At 35.6% G+C, this 18,587-nt stretch overlaps 3 protein-coding genes across 4 annotated transcripts; 1 reads left to right on the top strand and 2 right to left on the bottom strand.

Moving 5' to 3' along the window:
• The first annotated feature begins 7,154 nt into the window (after nucleotides 1-7,154).
• Nucleotides 7,155-9,913, top strand: LOC147519314 (GTP binding protein). Its single transcript, XM_086590943.1, has 6 exons — nucleotides 7,155-7,400; nucleotides 7,550-7,619; nucleotides 7,702-7,837; nucleotides 7,924-8,251; nucleotides 9,074-9,202; nucleotides 9,289-9,913. Exons 1-6 carry the CDS (start codon nucleotides 7,328-7,330, stop codon nucleotides 9,747-9,749), a joined length of 1,197 nt encoding a protein of 398 aa, XP_086447069.1. The 5' UTR covers nucleotides 7,155-7,327; the 3' UTR covers nucleotides 9,750-9,913.
• A 317-nt stretch (nucleotides 9,914-10,230) lies between these two features.
• On the bottom strand, nucleotides 10,231-12,911 carry MCD1 (multiple chloroplast division site 1). Its single transcript, XM_086590944.1, has 5 exons — nucleotides 12,760-12,911; nucleotides 12,404-12,670; nucleotides 12,149-12,315; nucleotides 11,474-11,861; nucleotides 10,231-10,705 (listed from the first exon to the last, which is right to left on the bottom strand). The coding sequence occupies exons 1-5, from the start codon at nucleotides 12,781-12,783 to the stop codon at nucleotides 10,511-10,513; spliced, it is 1,041 nt and encodes a 346-aa protein (XP_086447070.1). The 5' UTR covers nucleotides 12,784-12,911; the 3' UTR covers nucleotides 10,231-10,510.
• Nucleotides 12,912-13,062: 151 nt separating this feature from the next.
• LOC147519312 (RNA demethylase ALKBH9B-like) lies at nucleotides 13,063-15,836 on the bottom strand. 2 transcript variants are annotated; one of them, XM_086590941.1, is made up of 7 exons: nucleotides 15,575-15,836; nucleotides 15,323-15,412; nucleotides 14,918-15,226; nucleotides 14,219-14,304; nucleotides 13,807-14,117; nucleotides 13,577-13,648; nucleotides 13,063-13,469 (listed from the first exon to the last, which is right to left on the bottom strand). In XM_086590941.1, the coding sequence occupies exons 1-7, from the start codon at nucleotides 15,699-15,701 to the stop codon at nucleotides 13,214-13,216; spliced, it is 1,251 nt and encodes a 416-aa protein (XP_086447067.1). In that variant the 5' UTR covers nucleotides 15,702-15,836; the 3' UTR covers nucleotides 13,063-13,213. The 2 variants fall into 2 exon arrangements, with proteins under 2 accessions (XP_086447067.1, XP_086447066.1); XM_086590940.1 differs by having other exon boundaries at nucleotides 14,918-15,412.
• Nucleotides 15,837-18,587: the final 2,751 nt, after the last annotated feature.

Here is an 18,587-nt window from a genome sequence, read left to right as displayed (position 1 = left end):
AAACAAGAGGTGAACTTGGGCTTGGGCTTGGGCTCTCTTTGATCCCTTATCTTCTTTTTGGTAGAACATTTTCTTTAAACTGTTTCCGGATAAGTTTGGAAACAGAATTGGATATGGATTGGGAAACAGATGTGATAGACTTGTAGAATCCAATTCTTATCGGGAAACTGGATCAGTGCCCTATCCGGATCTACTAAGTGCTCCACATTTTCCTCTATAAATACTCCTAGAGCAGCAGCTAATAATGAGTGAAAAAAAACTATTTTCTATACTAAGTTGAGGGCTTTCATAAGATCAGAATCGTAGTTCTTCTTTTCTTCTTTGGTTTATCTGCAGTAAACAAAGGAGAGTCTACCTGGCTGTTGTATCCTGGAGGTTGACGCGCTTTGTCTGCATAAAGAGGAACAGACGCGAAACAACCTTAAAGAAAGCGTTTGATCCGTGCCTCGGCCCGACCTTCTTATTCACAGTTTGTTCTTGTTGGCAAAGCAATTGTTACCAACAATTTTAAGGTTGTTATCGATGAATCCGAAGAAAGGTTAAGGTTTGTTTATCGGTTTTCGTTTATGGATTAAGCGATTAAAAGGTACGTTATTGCGTTATGATTATAGTATTATCTAGTATATTTTTGTCAAGATTGCTCTACTAACAGTTAGTATGTGGAGCCGAAGGTGACAACAAAAGTATATTGGTTTAATGCTAATCATGTTTTTTTTTAGTGGAAACAATAATCGCCTTGACTCTAGAATTAACACGTCTTGATTCTTGGTTTAAAAGGTTTTATTGTTGTTCACTATATGGGGTATAAAGTAGGCCACGGGCTAGAAAATTTGTGTTTGACAATTGATGAGTTATATTGGGTTATGCTCTCGGTTTTGATTAATTTCATTAAAAGATAAATTGTTTAAGTGAAAGAACGTAAAAGGTTTACATCTGCTTTGCTTGAATTGTTTATCATCTTTGTGAACTTCTTTGGATGTAATTGGGCATGACTTTAACGCATGTGCAGTTTTTGCTTATGCCACTAAAAAGACTGAGAAAGGGAAACACGTTTAGGATGTGTTTTTGTTCATGAGATATTGACTGTACGTAAGACGTTATCTATTTAGAATCACATGCGCAAGACATGTTCTATTCTATTTTATTAATGGTATTGATTACCATATATCGTGAAACTCACTTATTTGGTTTTGGTCCATGAACAATATCTGAGTTTGGAATTTGGAATTTGGAATTTGGAATTCGGAGATTGTCGAAAAAGAAGAAATAGTTGAAATTGAATGGTGGGGACAGTTAAGCGAAAATGGCTATAATTTATTGTTCGATGATCGGATTCACAATCCGCTTTTTGTGTTAGAAAGCTAACTCAGAGATTAGGGGTGCAAACGGATAGGTTCGGATGCGGATATGCCTGTATCCGAATCCGAATCCGAAAATTTATACCGATATCCGAATCCGAATCCGATGGATATTAAAAAATTTATCCGAATATGATTTCGGATATCCGAAACGGATATCGGATAATATCCGATCCGAAAATTAAAATTAATTAAAATTTTATTTGCTTTAAATAATTCATTTTACCACTATAAAAACTAGTATAAATATATATATTTGTTATTTATTATTATTATTTTGTTATTATAGTTTTATATTATTAGTTTATGATTTTATATAATATTTTATACAATAAAAAATGAATAAATTAATTATATATAATAACTATTAATTTTTTAAATCGGATCGGATATTATCGGATGCGGATATGGCAGTATCCGAATCCGTATCCGAAACCAGTTCGGACATAAAAAAAATATCCGAATCTGAATCCGAATCCGAAATTTTCGGATAATATCCAATTTTTCGAATACGAATTCGAATCGGATTCGAATATTTGGATATCCACTTGCACCCCTATCAGAGATGTTTCCAACGGTGTATGGCTTGAAGCCTAATTCGTCCAGAACTGATTCAGCTTTACATTTCTTTATGGGCCAATTTCTCGTCGAATAGTGAAACGTGAAAATCCGAATTTTCAATCGGGATAGGTATCGTATTCCTTACCAAATCTATGAAATTCTTTGTTTTATATTGTGAGATGGATTAAAACATAGAATTACATGCTAGGGTTTTTAATTTAAGGAAATTTAAAACCTAAGTCTATATATTCTGGTTATTTATCTAGTCAATATGTTGTGGCACTGGGTGTCGGTTAACATGCTTTGAAAGTTTTTTCATTGACTAGATATAATTGTTTGAGATTAATTTCTCTTTTGTAGATATATGATCACCAAGGTTGGTGTCTTTATTGGTAAGGGATATGCATGTAAGGAGATATTGAAGTTTGTTGATCCTACATCTAGCAGGAATGGAGCTACACTTCTATTGATATAGAACTTCACACCTTAAATGAGGTCCAACTGAGGTTTGGGCCAAGTGATGGCTAAGGTTGGGGACGATGATCGTCTTGGGTGAGACATCGTGAGGGTACCATGGATGGTCCCTAGACTTGGCCCCCGGTCATGCCCGACCGGTGAGACAAACCGATGGTTCGGTTAGACCAGTTTCGGTCCAAGGTGGAGATTGTTAGGTGTATGGACCGAATTGGATGTTGCTGATCTTAATAATATTTTACTTCTACTTACATGATTTCTTGTTCTGTTAATGTTGGCATGGTAGATTATGTCATATTAATAGAAAATATGTTAAGAACATGAGCATACTTGATTTAATTCCTAATTTGGATAGTGATGATTTTGTACACGGTGGATCTTGCACTAAGGCCAAAATCACAAAGGAGCGTCACAAGTCAGTTGAAAGAAATACAAATATGCTAGACTTGGTATACACTGATATTTGTGAGCTTGAAGGTGTTCTAACTAGAGCTGCTCCTTGTTCATATGGAATGAATGGAGTAGATAAACGTAAGAACATAACACTTAAAGGGATTAATTGTTGCTATGTTGCTTAGTTCTGGAGCACCCTCAAATTTGTGGAGGAAGCTGTTTTGATTATTAGCTATATATGTGTTGGATAAAATTGCTAATTATAATACAAAGATTACACTTTATGAGCTATTGAAGAATAGGAAACCTAATTTGAGTTACTTCAGAATATGGGGATGTTTGGCTTTTGTAAGGAAGCATAATCCCAAGATCTCAAAGCTTGAGAGCAAAGCTTATGAGTGTGTCGTTTTAGGCAATGCTATGGAGAGCAATGCCTATGTTTTTCTAGATATGAAGAGTAATGTTTTTGTTGATCATCTTATATTGAGTTTCTTGAAGATAGATTTCCATATTTATCTAGAAATAGTGGGGGTGCTAGTGGGAGTAGTATCCTCCAAGGCCCCTAATAATGATGTTTCTGACACTGACATATCTAGATTGCATGATAGAATCATGGACACAGAAGATGAACCTAGAAGATATAAAAAAGCTTAGGGTCACTAAGGTTTTGGGACCCGACTTTGTCACTGTACTTTGGAAGGAGATTCCTCCTCCATTGAATAAGCTCTCATATCTTTTGTTTTCGAGTTTTGGAGAGAAGTCATTCGAGTGATATTGATTCTCTTATGGAAAACAAAACTTGGAAACTTGTTGATTTGCCTATTGGTTGTAAAACTATAGGAATCAAATGGGTTTTAAGGAGGAAGTTTAAAACCGATGGTTCAGCGGACAAGTTTAAAGCAAGGTTGGTTATCAAAGGTTTTCGACAGAGAGAGAACTTTGATTTCTTTGACACATACTCACCTGTTACACGGGTAACATCCATTAGAGTATTACGTTCTGTTGCTGTTGTTCATAATCTTGTTATTCATCAAATGGATGTTAAGACAGCCTTTCTAAACGGGGATTTAGAAGAGGAGATTTACATGGATCAGCCAACAGGTTACGTGGAACCAAGTAAGGGTAAAAAGGTATGCAAATTACTTAAGTCACTTTATGGGTTGAAACAGGCACCTAAACAGTGGCATGAGAAATTTGATAACTTTATCATTACCAGTGGGTTCAAGATAAATGAAAGTGACAAGTGCATTTATTATAAGTACTCTGATGGGATATGTGTTATTATATGCTTATATGTTGATGATCTACTAATCTTTGGTTCCAATTTACATGTTGTAAAAGAAACCAAGAACCTATTGTCTTCTAACTTTGATATGAAGGACTTAGGTGAGGTTGATGTAATGTTGGGAATCAAAATTACAAGAATGTCTGATGGCATATGGCTGGATCAGTCAAACTACATTGAGAAAATGTTGAAGAAGTATAACTACTTTGATTGTGTGACTGTGAGTACTCTTTTTAATTCCTGTGTTAAATTATTTGCGAATAATGGTGAACCTGTGAATCAGAAGGAATATGCAAGTATCATTGGTAGTTTGAGATATGCTACAGATTGTTTAAGACCTGACATTGCCTATGTAGTAGGTGTTATTTGCAGGTATACTAGCAAGCAATAGATTCGAATTGGAACACCCTTTCAGAAAACTCCGAGGTTACGGTGGCTATGGCTATGTGTTTAGCATTGGTGGAGGTGTTGTATCTTGGAAGTCCAAGAAATGCACCATGATAGCACGAGTTTGCTATGGAGTATGAGATTATTGCTTTGGCTAGTACGAGTGAAGAAGTTGGTTGAGTACAAGGCCTTCTTACTCATATACTAGTCTAAGAGATAGGCGGTATTAATTACAATGATACTTTGTTGATAGCATTCTGAGCTATTCTTTGGGAGAGTCCATATTATTTTGATTTTGTGAGATCTAAAGATAATCTTGCGATTCACAAACCAAAGCTCGGCCGAGATACAATGTGGGACTGCTTCTACTAGCATAGGGGGAAGCCAATTGAAAGGTGAACATCTATGATGGTAACCTAACCTAGGGGATCGAAGATCCCAAGAACTAGGTTCAAAGGGAAGAACAAGTCATAGAATGTTGGTTGTGAGACATACATTGTTACTTATCCGTCTCAGTAGTTGGATAGTAAAATGTATGAAATCCTCGCGTGATAAATAGAGGTTGAGGTTTTTTCGGGAAAAACTCTTAATGAAGTTCTATAGTCCTTATGTATGAGTGCATAGCTACAGGAGCACTCTTGATAGACTCACCTAGTAAATGTGAAAGTAGAGGCCGCTTTCTATGAGAATGAGGGTTGATTCTCTAGATCATTCACTTAATCCGAGAGAACCACAGGGCCTTTAATGTGCGAGAACATGAAAGGAGAACACTTGGATATGTTGTCGCGTGATTATAACTTATTGTATACTCAAGCCCTAAGTTTAAGACTTAGTCACTTATGGTTCTTATACTTTGAGTAATTTTCACTACGTAAAGGTTTAAGTCTTGGACACCTTTATCTATGCACAACATGTTGATACTGATATTGATTGCCCTTAAGTATATTTTCTATTTTGTTTTTATCAAAAATAAGTGGGGGATTGTTGTGTTATTTTGAATAAAACAAGAGGTGAACTTGGGCTTGGGCTTGGGCTCTCTTTGATCCCTTATATTCTTTTTGGTAGACCATTTTCTTTAAACTGTTTCCGGATAAGTTTGGAAACAGAATTGGATATGGATTGGGAAACAGATGTGATAGACTTGTAGAATCCAATTCTTATCGGGAAACTGGATCAGTGCCCTATCCGGATCTACTAAGTGCTCCACATTTTCCTCTATAAATACTCCTAGAGCAGCAGCTAATAATGAGTGAAAAAAAACTATTTTCTATACTAAGTTGATGGCTTTCATAAGATCAGAATCGTAGTTCTTCTTTTCTTCTTTGGTTTATCTGCGCAGAAACAAAGGAGAGTCTCTACCGGCTGTTGTATCCGGAGGTTGACGCCGCGCTTTGTCCAGAGATAAAAGAGGAACGAGAAACGCCAAAACAACCTTAAAGAAAGCGTTTGATCAGTGCCTCAGCCAGCCTTCTTATTCACAGTTTGTTCTTGTTGAATTGTTACCAACAAATTATAACTCAGACCCAATAATTGTTTAACACTTCTCCATATAGGCAGGCTATAAGAGCAACTGAAAAACAAATGTTTTGAGTTCTCCCTTGAGTTAGTATCACATAGATAGCAGGAAGAGTGTTGAATAATTTTCTTTTGAATGAGTCTATCTTGAGTAGGGATGGTACCTGAGAAGAGCTGCCATGAAGTAAAAGAATGCCCTAGGAATCACCAGTTTTCCCCAGACCATATTATACTATTTAACTTTAGCTCTTGGTGTTCGCAATGCATCATATGCAGACTTAGTGGTGAACTCTCCATTAGCTGAAGATGTCCATATGATTCTATCTTCTGCTACATAGTTGTTAATCTCAGTTCTAAGAATCGAAGTCTTTAGCTCACCTTGTGGCAGATTTTGCACCAGTGCATTCCAATTACCATTAGTGATCAAAGAACTCACTTTCTCATTTTCTGGAAGTTGTAAGTTGTTTCTAGTCTCTTGAGAATCATTGAGTAATCTTCCTTCCAGCCATGGATCATGCCATAGGGAAATGGTTTCCCCTGTATAGCCACTAGTGGTGTCAAATGGGCTGGGCCGGGCTGGCCCGGCCCTCAAACAATGAAGCCCTCATGCTTTGAGGGCGGGGCCAACCCTACCCTCATTTACTTCGAGAGAATCGGATCGGGCTAATGTTTAAATAGCCACACGGATCCTATGTTATATATTTGAACAAAATAAATTTGTTAAAAATGATAAAATCGAATGCACTTCACAATTAAACTTTCAAACTTTTAAAGTTATATTAGTCAATTAAGATCAATTAAATTCATTTCATAAAATATTATAATGAAATTATAAAAGTTGGCAAACTTAATAGATAAACGTTTTTTTAAGTGATTTTTAGCATATTAATGTTAAAATTAAATATATTGTAAAAATTTTTATTAAAATATATGTAATAAATGTTGAGGGCCTAATGAGGGCCGGGCTTAAGGGAGGGCTTAAGTTTGAATCCAGGCCCTTACCCTCCCCCTCAAAGGCTTGAGGGGCCGGTCCAGCCTTTACCTAATGTGTGAGGGGCCTTATTTTGAGGGCTTTTTAGGCCCATGGGCCGGGTCGGGGCGGGCGGGCTAAGGGTTTGAGGGCCATTTTGACACCCCTAATAGCCACACTATATAGAACTGAGATTTTGATGGCACAAAATAGGACATGCTGATTTGGCCCATGTCACCGAAATTCCGAAAACTTGAAAAACATGAATTCCACCCGAAATAAATCAATCTGGCCTGGGCGGTTCTTTAGCATTCTAACAATTCAGTTCATCTTTCTACACTCTCCATTTATTCTTTAGTAAATTTTCTGTTGGTCGTTGATAAGATGTCTCTAGAAAAGAGACCTGGAGTATTAATGGTTGGATCTACTAATGTTGGAAAACGAACTCTCCTCTCTCGTAAGTTTCTTTACTTTTGTGATTGGGTTAGTAATAATAATAATAATTGGTAAGCCTCTCTTTATGGTGCATTTTTGTAGCCCAATTAATCCTTAGTTGGTTGGATTAATATTTGTTTTCATGAATTCTCACCTTGAGAGATGCTATAGGTTTGCTTTCTGTGAATTTTGAAGAAGAGGCCTCTGATTCACCATCGTCATCTGAAATACTGTGCTACGGGTATGTAATCAAGGTTTGTTTTATTTTTTTTACTTTTAGTTCCAACCTTGTATTATAACAGTCTCTCTTTCTCATTTAATAGGTGGACTCTTAGTACTAAGTATTACACAGCTGATGTTTCTGTGTGGATGGCTCATCTTGAGGATGGATTTTCTACAGGGGCGCTGCCCAAGTCGGACAACTTGTCAGCTTTGGTGTTGGTTTTTGACATGAATGAGGTTATTGACTTATGCTTAAAATTCCAGTTAAATTTTGATATTCAGCAAGTTGTAAAGAAACTGATGGTTGATTGCTTTATTGGCAGCCATCGTCTTTCGCCCCTCTGCAGGATTTTGTTTCTGAAACTGATATTCAGAAGTTTGAGATATTATTGTGCATTGGAAATAAAGTAGACCTTTTGCCTGGTCACCCTGCTCATGCTGAATATAGAAGACTCTTGCAAAGGCGTGGTGAGTCATCAAGCGATCCCCATCCCGAGTTCTTTGACTATGGGATTTCAGAATCTGAAGGATGTAGTTTGTTGGGGGATGAAGAGCCATCATGGGACCTCAGGAGATCGTGTTTGGAATGGTCCATTCAGCACAACATTGAATATATTGAAGCTTGTGCCTCCAATGCAGACTTTGACAAATGTAAGGGTTTTCTTCTGTTTGAGCATTTAATTGCAAACTTACACTTTCCAATTACTTTGGAAGCGTCTTTTTATCTTTTGTAAATGATAAAAAAAAAAAAAACATCAATTTCTTAGATATTTGTTTCTAAGCCTACTTGAATCATCTGTGTGCTTTAATAGATCTTGACTTGGTACCAGCTTAGAAAAATCTCAGTTCATACATGCTTCCTAGATATACTTAAATTGACGCATTTTAAAGTTGGAACAATTTTACTAAATAATACTCATCGTCATAATTCATTGGAAATAATATTTGGCCTTTAACGCCATCATAAACAATTTAGTCAGAAAGAGTGTGGTGTAGTTTAGGGGTTCTGAAGAGGACAAGGAAAAACAACAAATTACCTGTTTGAAGTTGAACAAACTTGAGTTATCAAAAGCTTGCTTTAAATATGACCCCAGGGCTTAGATGTTTGATGAGATGATAATATTTTTCTTTCTAATTTTAATTGATTAAAGTTCACAGAGATGCACCCTTGATCTGGTAAAGTTGAGGAAATTCTGATTTGTGAAAGCTTTGTTTTTAACAGAATACATCATTCACATATATTTATGCATCTTTTGCTGCTTCTTCCCTTGAACTTTGTCCAAGATGTAGAATGACAGCGTTCATACAGTGTAGAACGTTAGAATTTGATTGGCTCATTGACATTGTCGTTGTCCCCCCTTCCCTTCCCTTTCCTTGGGAGGAATTTGCTACGTGGAAATATGCAGTTTATTCCGCGCGATTGTTTGTTGAGATTCTACTTATGATAATGTTCTTCTCACATGGATATTACAGGTTTATCAGTTGACGGAGATTCACAAGGAGTGGAGCGTCTTTATGGAGCCCTATCTGCTCATATGTGGCCTGGGATGGTCCTTAAATCTGGAAATACAATAGTTGAACCATACCGAATGAAGGAAGAAGGTATTCCATTGTACTTTAATGTTATCAGTCTTTTTTTCACGACTCGTATCTCTCGCCAATATATCTTCAATCTATTTCTGATCCAGAGTTGTCAGAAGAAGAATCTGATTATGAAGTGGAGTATGAAATCTTATCTGCGGGATCAGCCGAACCATTTGATGATACAGAAGTTTGGGTGTCTGCAAATGGCCCTACAACATCGATGAGTACAAAAGAGCCAGTTACCGAGAATGTTACAAGCAATGATGAACCTGAAAAGGAAGGGAATCCAAGTAATGTCCAGCCATCAAACGCAAATGCTCAAGTACTGGAAAAATCTGATGTTGAGCTTGATGCCAAAGATCATGAACTGGACAATATAACTCAACTGGATGAAGATACACACATTGGTTTTGAAAATTTGGAACAGCTCATGAATGAAATTGGTAACGTGCGTGGCAGCTTGAGGTTGATGCCTGACTTCCAGAGGAGGGAAGCAGCTGCTCAATTAGCCATGAAAATGGCTTCCATGTTTGGGGATAGCAGCGCTGATGAGGAGGGATTTTGATTGAGAAAGCTTGATTCATGATGAGCAAACCAAATGCTTAGCAGTCCGTTTTAGTGGTCACTGTAACATGTAAAGTTCATATATTGTGTTTCCTTCTCTCGGCAAATTAAGGGTGCATTGTAATCAAGATGCTGACGTTGTCTATGAAATGGTTCAGTTGTTTAGGTTTCTCTCTTTAAACACACAATAAAATACTTAGCCATATAACAAACTTTTAGTCTACATAAATCGGAAACCATTTCTGGAGTTCTTGCAAATTATAGCAAACCTGTTTATGAATCTACAAAGATAGTTCAATACTGAAGACACGGAGAATCACAGAAACTATCACTAAATCACTGACTACCAAGAGGTTTATGCCGGGTAAGTTGAAGACCAGAGGGGTTAGACAGCTTTAATTTATGGATTATCCAAAGGACATAGATTGATAGATGAACCTCAGATAACAAAATAAGTTCCCATGGGCAGAGGTAGTAGTGAATTTTGGAGAACTACCACATTTAACTAGTCCCGTAAGTACATTTCGAAACCAACCAAATGCACTTTCGAAACCAAAAGTGGTGATATCCACGTACATAATTGCTTCTTTAACATTTGCATAATTTACACAGAACTACATTGAAGGACACTTGGTTATAACAGCACCAGCCAAAAACACCGTTGTCAAGAATTTTACAAGTAAAAGTTTGTGAGGGCTTCCATTATGATTTATGTACTCATGTAAATCTGACAAAAGATGACACATATGAGATTCATGGATTCTATGGTTCATCAGATGGTTTTTTGGTATCAGAGGAATTGGACCCCGTATCTGGTTTTGGAGAGCCAGAATCCCCACCTTGGTGATGAGAAGGCCTCTGTTCCGCATTCTCATTTGACTTGGTTGATGACTTGAATGGTCTCTCAAAATTCCTTACATTTCCCGCGTCAATAACCAATTTGTTCAATTTTTGCTCCTGAAAATCAAATAAATATGAAACACAAAACTCAGGCGGTCACGTGATCACTAAGTGATTACTCTCGTGCATGAGTAAGTGATGATCTCAAATTCATACACAATCACACAGGTAAAACATATAGATGCAATAAATAAGAAGTACAGAATAAATACAGACAAATGCATGATGAAATCACAAGGTGTACGTGAGTGATAATCATACAAGGAGCTGCAAGTGAGACAGAATAGTTGAACACAGGTATGACACAAACACAAGCAGACAGAATAGTTGGACACAGGTAAGACACATAAACAAGCAGAGAGTGAAAGGACAACAATTCATGAGAATTCATATATTAGTTCTAACTTCTTCCCATGTACAATGGTCTATTTACCACGAACTTGTGCAATCTGTGATATAAATGGGAAAACTACAACGATCAAGACTAGAAATTCCCTTGATCCAGCTTAACACAGCCTATTGGTCAAAATCATTCGATTAGGAAATGTAACACATCAGACTAAGAGGTTTGTTCTTCTCAATCACTGCCTTTGTTTGTCGTCTTATGAATATAACATACAAGGAGTTTGCACCCACATGAATGCACAAATTGTTGATTTAGTAGGACTCATTAGTTTCAAAACTTTGATTGCATATTTGGTTTATTCACGCATTGCACAATGACAAAGTTAGTAAAGATGAACCCGTCAGCGTTCCAGATATTCCAAAAGGCAAAGAAAGATGCAAAATGAAGAGGTATGCAGTAGGTCAGTAGGTAGTACTTACACTCTGTAGAGTCTCTAGTTTTCTCTGTAACGCTTCATGTTCAGCTTTAATGCGGAATGGAACCCCATGCTTTTGATAAACATTACTTTGAGCCAAGTCCTCATCAATTTCATTGACAGTAGTTGCAAAAGGATGGTTAGCGGGAATCCACCTGACAGTATCAGGATCAACATCTGGTGGTATTGAATCCCCCTCCTTGAGAAACATAGTTGGTCTCTTCCATTGGTATGCCCGTGACCTCCTTTTCTGATGATTTGATTGTTCGACTTCTGTTAGAGTCACGGGAGCCAGGCGGTAGACCTTCCCACACATCTCAACTGAAGAATTGCTCTTACTGACCTTCACCAAGGGGTTATTGAAAGGGTCATCATACTTGAGAGGCCTTGAGCTGCAGACGAAAGTCATTCAGCAAAGGTGATAACTATGTCTCATATAAAGACAAAGATGACTGAAACATTTTAAATATTTTAGCATTACTAATTATATGTTAAGCCAGCAAAACCAATAATTAGGGTTTGGCTGAATGAATCCAATCCATTCTTATTTAAGGCTGAAACAGCATTTACATCAAGTCTTTTTATGGTAGTATTGAACATCTGACTACAGTGTGTACTAATAAGTAATTAGAGGCATATCTTTCTTACGGGTTTATCTATCTGGAATTAGAATACATACATGCCTCTTCTATCAGATCTCAACTGCCCCCGTTTAACAAGTTCAGCAACAGAACCATGGTAGTTCGATCTTGACTTCCTCTTCAAGTATTCTCTAATAGATATCACTACAATTGCAAACGCAATGAACAATCCAACAGCATAATTTGTGCCAATCTTTTTTTTCATCTACAAAAGAAGCCAATGCTCAGTAAAATCAGCACACCAATAGAAACATATTAAAACTATTGTAAAACAGGGGGAAAAGAGTCCATACCATAACAAGAACAGGCGTAAGAGAAGTGATCGTCTCGCGCAATCTTCCACCCGGCTTTTCAGAATCCAAAACAACATCTCTATCTTTCTCCACCTCATTTCTAACACTCTTATTTTCATCTGCATTTTCTGAACTACAACACACTCTTAACAAATAACTCTTTCGATAATTCCACGTCGTATAATTAAATTTACTAAATTGTACCACAGCTCTATATTCCAGTCCACTTGCAAATATCTGACGCTTGGAGTTATAATAAGTTACAGGCTAGAACAAAACAAAGACCATAAAATGCCATAAGAATTTTAACAAATGAACAAAAATATAGGGAGAAGATATGGAGTGTTGTTATTTACCTGTAATGTCGAGATTGATGCCATTGACTATGGTATGTAAGCTCATCTGGAGATTGGGTTTTGGGTTTTGGCAGATTTCGAAACTAGACGTTGGCCTTTTGGGGTGCTTCATATCTTCTACTTGTTACGATAAGCACAAACTGCCGCGAGATTTCGAGAAATAATGCTGACTAAATCTCGGCATACTGAATACCCATCGATATGGTTTAGTAACGCTTTGATCACCATGGAGACATATAAAAACATTGTTTGGAGCTTAACGAAACTAGAAGAATTTGGGACATGAGATAACACTTTGATGAGTTATAGGCTCAAGTAACAAACATCAATGATATATTATTACATTATTCTCAATCTCATTTTACAACACTTCAAGATGGGAAACAAAAAAAACTAATGTCAAAATTTCTCAAATTCATCTTTGCCACGGAATTTGATCTGCGAACGGCTTTCACTATCTCTTCTTATTAGTTGGTGCACCAAGTGGAGGGAAATCATCATTCCCAAACTGAATAGGACTGCTAGCAGTATTAGGTTCAGCAGCTGAGATACGATTGCGGTTGTGCAAGTTTGGCAGGCTAGGAACCTGTTGAGCTGATAACTTATTCAATTGGGAGCTTCCAAGAGGCTGAATGCCTTGCAACTCTGGGTCAGGTAAGAACTTGAATGGTAGCTTGCTGTCATCCATTTTCCTAAAAGTTATGGATATCCTGTAGAGAAAGAACATTTCATATTTAGAACAGATGTCGCAACAAAACAAGTTAGGGATATTTAGTTCTTTAAAAGTAGCACAAAACTGTGCACATTAGTGCATTACCTTTTCCGAAGGACAGCAGGAACACAATGCTTGGCTATATCTGCTCCGTTGCCTTTCAAGATAAGCACTGATCTGCACAAGTACAACCATGAGCACAAAATGGGTAAAAAACTGGGTTTCCGTATCTATCTAATGGACAAGCAGATAACATTTTGCTTTGGGAACAATGTTTCTCATAACAATAACTGGAATAAGAAAACATAATTAAATGTAGAACTTAGTTTACATACCCCACAGGTAAAGGTATCTTTGCAGCACCAGAAAAATCTCCCTCTCCCACAGGTTTTAAACTAGTACCGAATAGTATATCAGACTCAGTCAAGAATGACACAGTACAGAATGGTCGAACAAAATCATGGTGGTCAATGTGTGGAGGGATGCAATCTCCTTCGTTGTATATATTAACGATACAGCTGTTTGGAATGCAGGAAGTAGGAAGGATACGCCATTTAACCATTCTTTTGATCATTGACTTGAACAAAGGTGGAATTGGATCAACTTCCTCATCCCTGGTAATGCCTGGGGGGTTCCCGTTTTTGTCCTACCAAAAGAAACTTAAGTTAGTATAACATAGGATTTAAAATAGTAAAAAAATTAGAAAATAGAAAGAGATCTATTAGCTCCTTGTAATCACAATCTTACCACTGCATAATTGTAGCAGCAACCAAATTGAATTGTAACACGCCCCTTGCCTCGCATCCACTTCTGTGGTTCTAGATATGTACGTTCTACAATAGTAAAAAAAAAAAAAGGCAAATTAGATGAGATCCTATGGACTGATTTGAATGATATAATAAACTTCAAGTGAGGGAATAAGTAGTTCAACTGACGTATAAGCGACAAGGATTATTGAGGCAGCCAATAAAAAGAAGACAAGCTAACTTAGCTTGCAGGTGTTCCCCTTGGATCATACTTTTATTAACTCTCTATTACATAACTTGTCATTTAATAGTTTCTAGGGTGAACCTTCACTAATGGTGTTCATGGCCAGCATGTTCATCGCTAACATTTTATAAGTTAAATGATTAATCAATCTAATTTTAAGCATATACACGAAAAATGTACCATGACTGATGCTAGTCAGTCACCTACACAGAGGTGGGTAGCATCAATTTTTAGGTCAAGGACAACATCTTTAATGACAACCAAAATAACAACAGCCCTCCCAAATTTCATCATGGGTATTATCAAGTATAAACATACTCAAATTTTAAAGTAACTACTATCTAATGTTTCACCATGGTTTCTTCTACATTGGTAACACCTAAAGTGTAATGAAATAACATTGATCAAACAAATTTCAATTTCAACGACGAGACTCAAAATTTATGTAATGTGTACCTCTAAGCTTTCTTGATTGTCCCATTCGCTGAAGGTCGTAAACATAGTCAACAATCTTTTTCTGCTCTTCATCATTGAAAACTCGAGTATGTAACTCAAGTCCTTGAAGCACGTTAACTGGTCTCCCCTTAATCATCTCAACACACTCAAAATCTTTCTTCCTTCCAATTTGTAATATTCTTTTCTGCTCCTCAGCTAAACTCATACTCGAATTCTTCTCATCAGCTGATGATACTTTCCCATTGGTACCATTCCCAGACGCCTTAGCAATTTCTCCGTTCAATTTTATCTCGTTAGCAACTGACGATCCTATTAATTTCCAGTTACTGGTCACAGATGCAGGTGATGAATTATTGGAAACAGAAATTTGACTACTAGAGGTTGATAAATTTGATGAAGCAGTACTCTTTTCTGGTGTCCAGAAACTCGACGAATTAGCAGAACAGAAACCAGTTGATGTCTCGGAATTATGTCCATTAGGTAATGAAACTTCAACTGAAAATTTGCCCATTCATATTGTTAATCAAAACACACACCATTAAAAGAGCAACTTAATCAAATGAAACCATGGAAACTTTATTCGTTGAATATTAATCCTAGAGAAGCCTCACTTAATGTAATCATGACTAAATCAAAAGGAGGGGAATTATAAGTTACCTTGGTAATTGAGATTTTGGAGGCGGGCTTCCAAAAGTTCTTTGCATCCAGAACAGAATCCCTCAGACAAGTAAGGAAGAAGGTCAGATAAGTTACTTTGGGTCGGAGACTCAACTGGCTTACTCATTTTTTTAACCTTAAATTTTTTGTTTCGCTGTTGTTGTCAAGTTTGACAGAGGCGGTAAAACGAGGAAAAGAAACGAGAGGCGTATTATGGCTGTACAGTTGTACTGTTTGATATGATTTCTGACCTGGGCAAATGTTTTTGAGGTTTGCCATGATTTTAATGGCAAAATTTACTTTAGATAGCTATGTAAATTTTGCCACACCAAATTATACACAAATTTGCTACAAATTATTTGTTATTATGTAATCAAATAGCAACAAATCTAGATTTGTTATAAACTATTTGCATTTGTCACTTTAATTAACATGATAAATTTGTCATTGGCAAATGGTGACAAAATTTGTCTTTGCCTTAGCTCCTAACTAGATTTTGGACCCGGCATACGGGATCCATTAAATATTTTGACTTTGAAATTTTATTTTACAAAATGTCTAATATCAAATTTTTGAATTAGAATATATTTTTATTAAAATAAATAGAAATACGTTAATGACCGGTGATTATGGTGCATAAAGGTGTTTGGAAGCTAAAGGATCAAATTGAGATTCCTCTTCAATTTGTGGTTTAGAATATTAATCCGTAATTTTCAAATATAATTATCTTAAACTCTATCTGATATTGATAATAGTTTTTTAGATTTATGGTGATGCCAAAAAGCCAAAAAATTTTTGAATAAAAATATATTTTTATTGAAAATAAACCGAAATAACAAATTTTGGTATCGATTATAGTGCATAAGTATTTGGAAACTAAGGGATCAAATTGAGATAGCCTCTTCACATTGTGGTTTAGAATACTAATCCGTAAATTTTGAAATAAAATTATCTTAAACTCAATCTACTTGTATAATAGTTTTATTAGATTTATGGTGATTTAGCGGTAAATCATCACCATTGCCCCAGGTGACAATGTGTACAAATCACTAAAACAGATTGATTGTTTCCATATCCTCAAAGAGGCCTTTCCAAGTTTACTCCAACTTGAAAAGATTTTTCATCACATGAGCGTGTCCTTGAGCGGGTGTCATTATATTAAATTATTCTCTAAAAATATTAGCAACTATGCATAGCTATGAGATATGAAAATTATACTAATTACTCATTTAAATTTCTTAACCACACTCTATAAAAAGGAAGCTAAGCCTTGATAAAACTCATCAATTCTTTTTATTGTTAGGTTTAATAATAGAGGTTTGATTGCTTTTTGAGAATGCCCAATATGCGAAGATAATATTGAACTTACTTGAATAGCAAGACATTCTCAATTACAATAAAATAATTATAATAAACACTATTTAAAATGCAAAACTATACTTGTTGAGACATTTATTTCCCTACATATGATACAAATATGTTTTAGGATTATTAGTTCAATGCATTTGCATAAAGTTTTTATTTTCCATTAATTATTCTTTGAGATTAGTTTAATGTAGTCACGTTAAGGTAAAACCCAATTTCTCATTAATTATTCTTTGAGGTTAGTTCAATGCAATTGCATCAAGTTTCCAACAATCCGTTAATTATTATTTGAGGTTAGTTTAGTGCAATTACATCTACTTATTTATGATTTCCAAGGTTAGTTATCTATTAAGGTTAATTGACATCAGTTGCATCAAGTTTGCGATATTTAGTTAATTAGTCTTTGAGATTAGTTCATTGCATTTGCATCTAGGTTCCAATCTTGTTAATTACTCTTTGAGGTTAGTTCAATCTACATCCAACACTTTTTTCCGTTAATTACTTTTCTAGGTTAGTTCGATTGTTTATAATTTGTTTGCATACATGTAAGAATCTGTGTTTTTTATAAACTTACTTTTCGCAACGAGTTCTAATAATTATCGTAATTACTAACGTGCAAAAAGGCTAAAAAGTGGACATTTATGTTTTGAGGTCGACTGTGATTGATTCTGCTTACATCCGACTTAAGGATTTCTAGTTAACTATTTTTTAGATTATTTCAATTCATTTGCATCAAATTTCTGATTTCCGTTAGTTAATTTCTGATTTTAGTTTAATGCAATGCATCCTGGTTTTGGTTTTCCATTAATTATTTTTTGAGGTTAATTCAATGCAGTTGCATCAATTTCGATTTTATGTTAATTGTTCTTTAAGGTTAGTTTAATGCATTTGTATCAAGTTTTTTTATTTTAGGTATTTAATTATTTTTTTTTGAGGTTAGTTCAATATGTTACATCAAATTTATAATTTATCGTTAATTATTCATTTAGGTTAGTTCAATGCACCTAGTTTCATCCATTTTTCAATGTTTCATTAATTAGTCTTTGAGATTAGTTCATTGCATTTAGATCTAGTTTTGGGATTTTTGCATTAATAACTCTTTAAGGTTAGTCCAATACAAGGCATCTAGTTTCTAATTATTTATGCTTTGAGGTTAGTTCGATACAATTATATCCGGTTCCTGATTTCCGCTAACTATTCTTTTAAAGTTATTTCAATGCATTTTGCATTTAGTTCCCGATTTCTCACCAATTATTCTATGAGGTTAGTTCAATGCTGGTTGCATTCGGTTTTGATTTTATGTTAATTATTTTTTGAGTTAAGTTCAATGCATTTGCATTTTTTTCAGTTTCCCATTAATTATTATTTGAGGTTTGTTTGATGTATTTGCATACCGTTTCGATTTTTCCGTTAAATATTTTTCAAAGATTTGCATCCAATTTATAATTTTCCGTTAGTTATTCTCTGTCATTAGTTTAATGCAATTTGCATAAAGTTTCCGATTTCCCATTAATTACTCATTGAGCTTTTTTTATGTATTTGAATCCAGTTTTCGATTTTCTTATAATTATCCAATGTGGTGTGTAATACAAACTTCTATCTTGATCCATCTCAGTGTCATCCTTGCAAACTTGACATAAAAATAAAT

This window comes from Coptis chinensis, chromosome 2, assembly GCF_015680905.1.
Source record: "Coptis chinensis isolate HL-2020 chromosome 2, ASM1568090v1, whole genome shotgun sequence".
In the NCBI taxonomy this organism is placed as follows: Eukaryota; Viridiplantae; Streptophyta; class Magnoliopsida; order Ranunculales; family Ranunculaceae; genus Coptis; species Coptis chinensis.
This window is presented reverse-complemented; position numbering and strand designations above follow the sequence as displayed.

Coding starts and splice junctions, on each gene's coding strand:
- LOC147519314 (XM_086590943.1), top strand. CDS start 7,328: ATGTCTCTAGAAAAGAGACCTGGAGTATTAATGGTTGGATCTACTAAT. Junction 7,401..7,549: donor AAAACGAACTCTCCTCTCTC/GTAAGTTTCTTT, acceptor GAGATGCTATAG/GTTTGCTTTCTGTGAATTTT. Junction 7,620..7,701: donor TCTGAAATACTGTGCTACGG/GTATGTAATCAA, acceptor CTCATTTAATAG/GTGGACTCTTAGTACTAAGT.
- MCD1 (XM_086590944.1), bottom strand. CDS start 12,783: ATGGCATCAATCTCGACATTACAG. Junction 12,316..12,403: donor TTACGCCTGTTCTTGTTATG/GTATGGACTCTT, acceptor CTTCTTTTGTAG/ATGAAAAAAAAGATTGGCAC. Junction 10,706..11,473: donor AACTAGAGACTCTACAGAGT/GTAAGTACTACC, acceptor TTTGATTTTCAG/GAGCAAAAATTGAACAAATT.
- LOC147519312 (XM_086590940.1), bottom strand. CDS start 15,701: ATGAGTAAGCCAGTTGAGTCTCCGACCCAAAGTAACTTATCTGACCTT. Junction 15,413..15,574: donor CCAAAATCTCAATTACCAAG/GTAACTTATAAT, acceptor GCAAATTTTCAG/TTGAAGTTTCATTACCTAAT. Junction 14,305..14,917: donor ACAATCAAGAAAGCTTAGAG/GTACACATTACA, acceptor TTACTATTGTAG/AACGTACATATCTAGAACCA.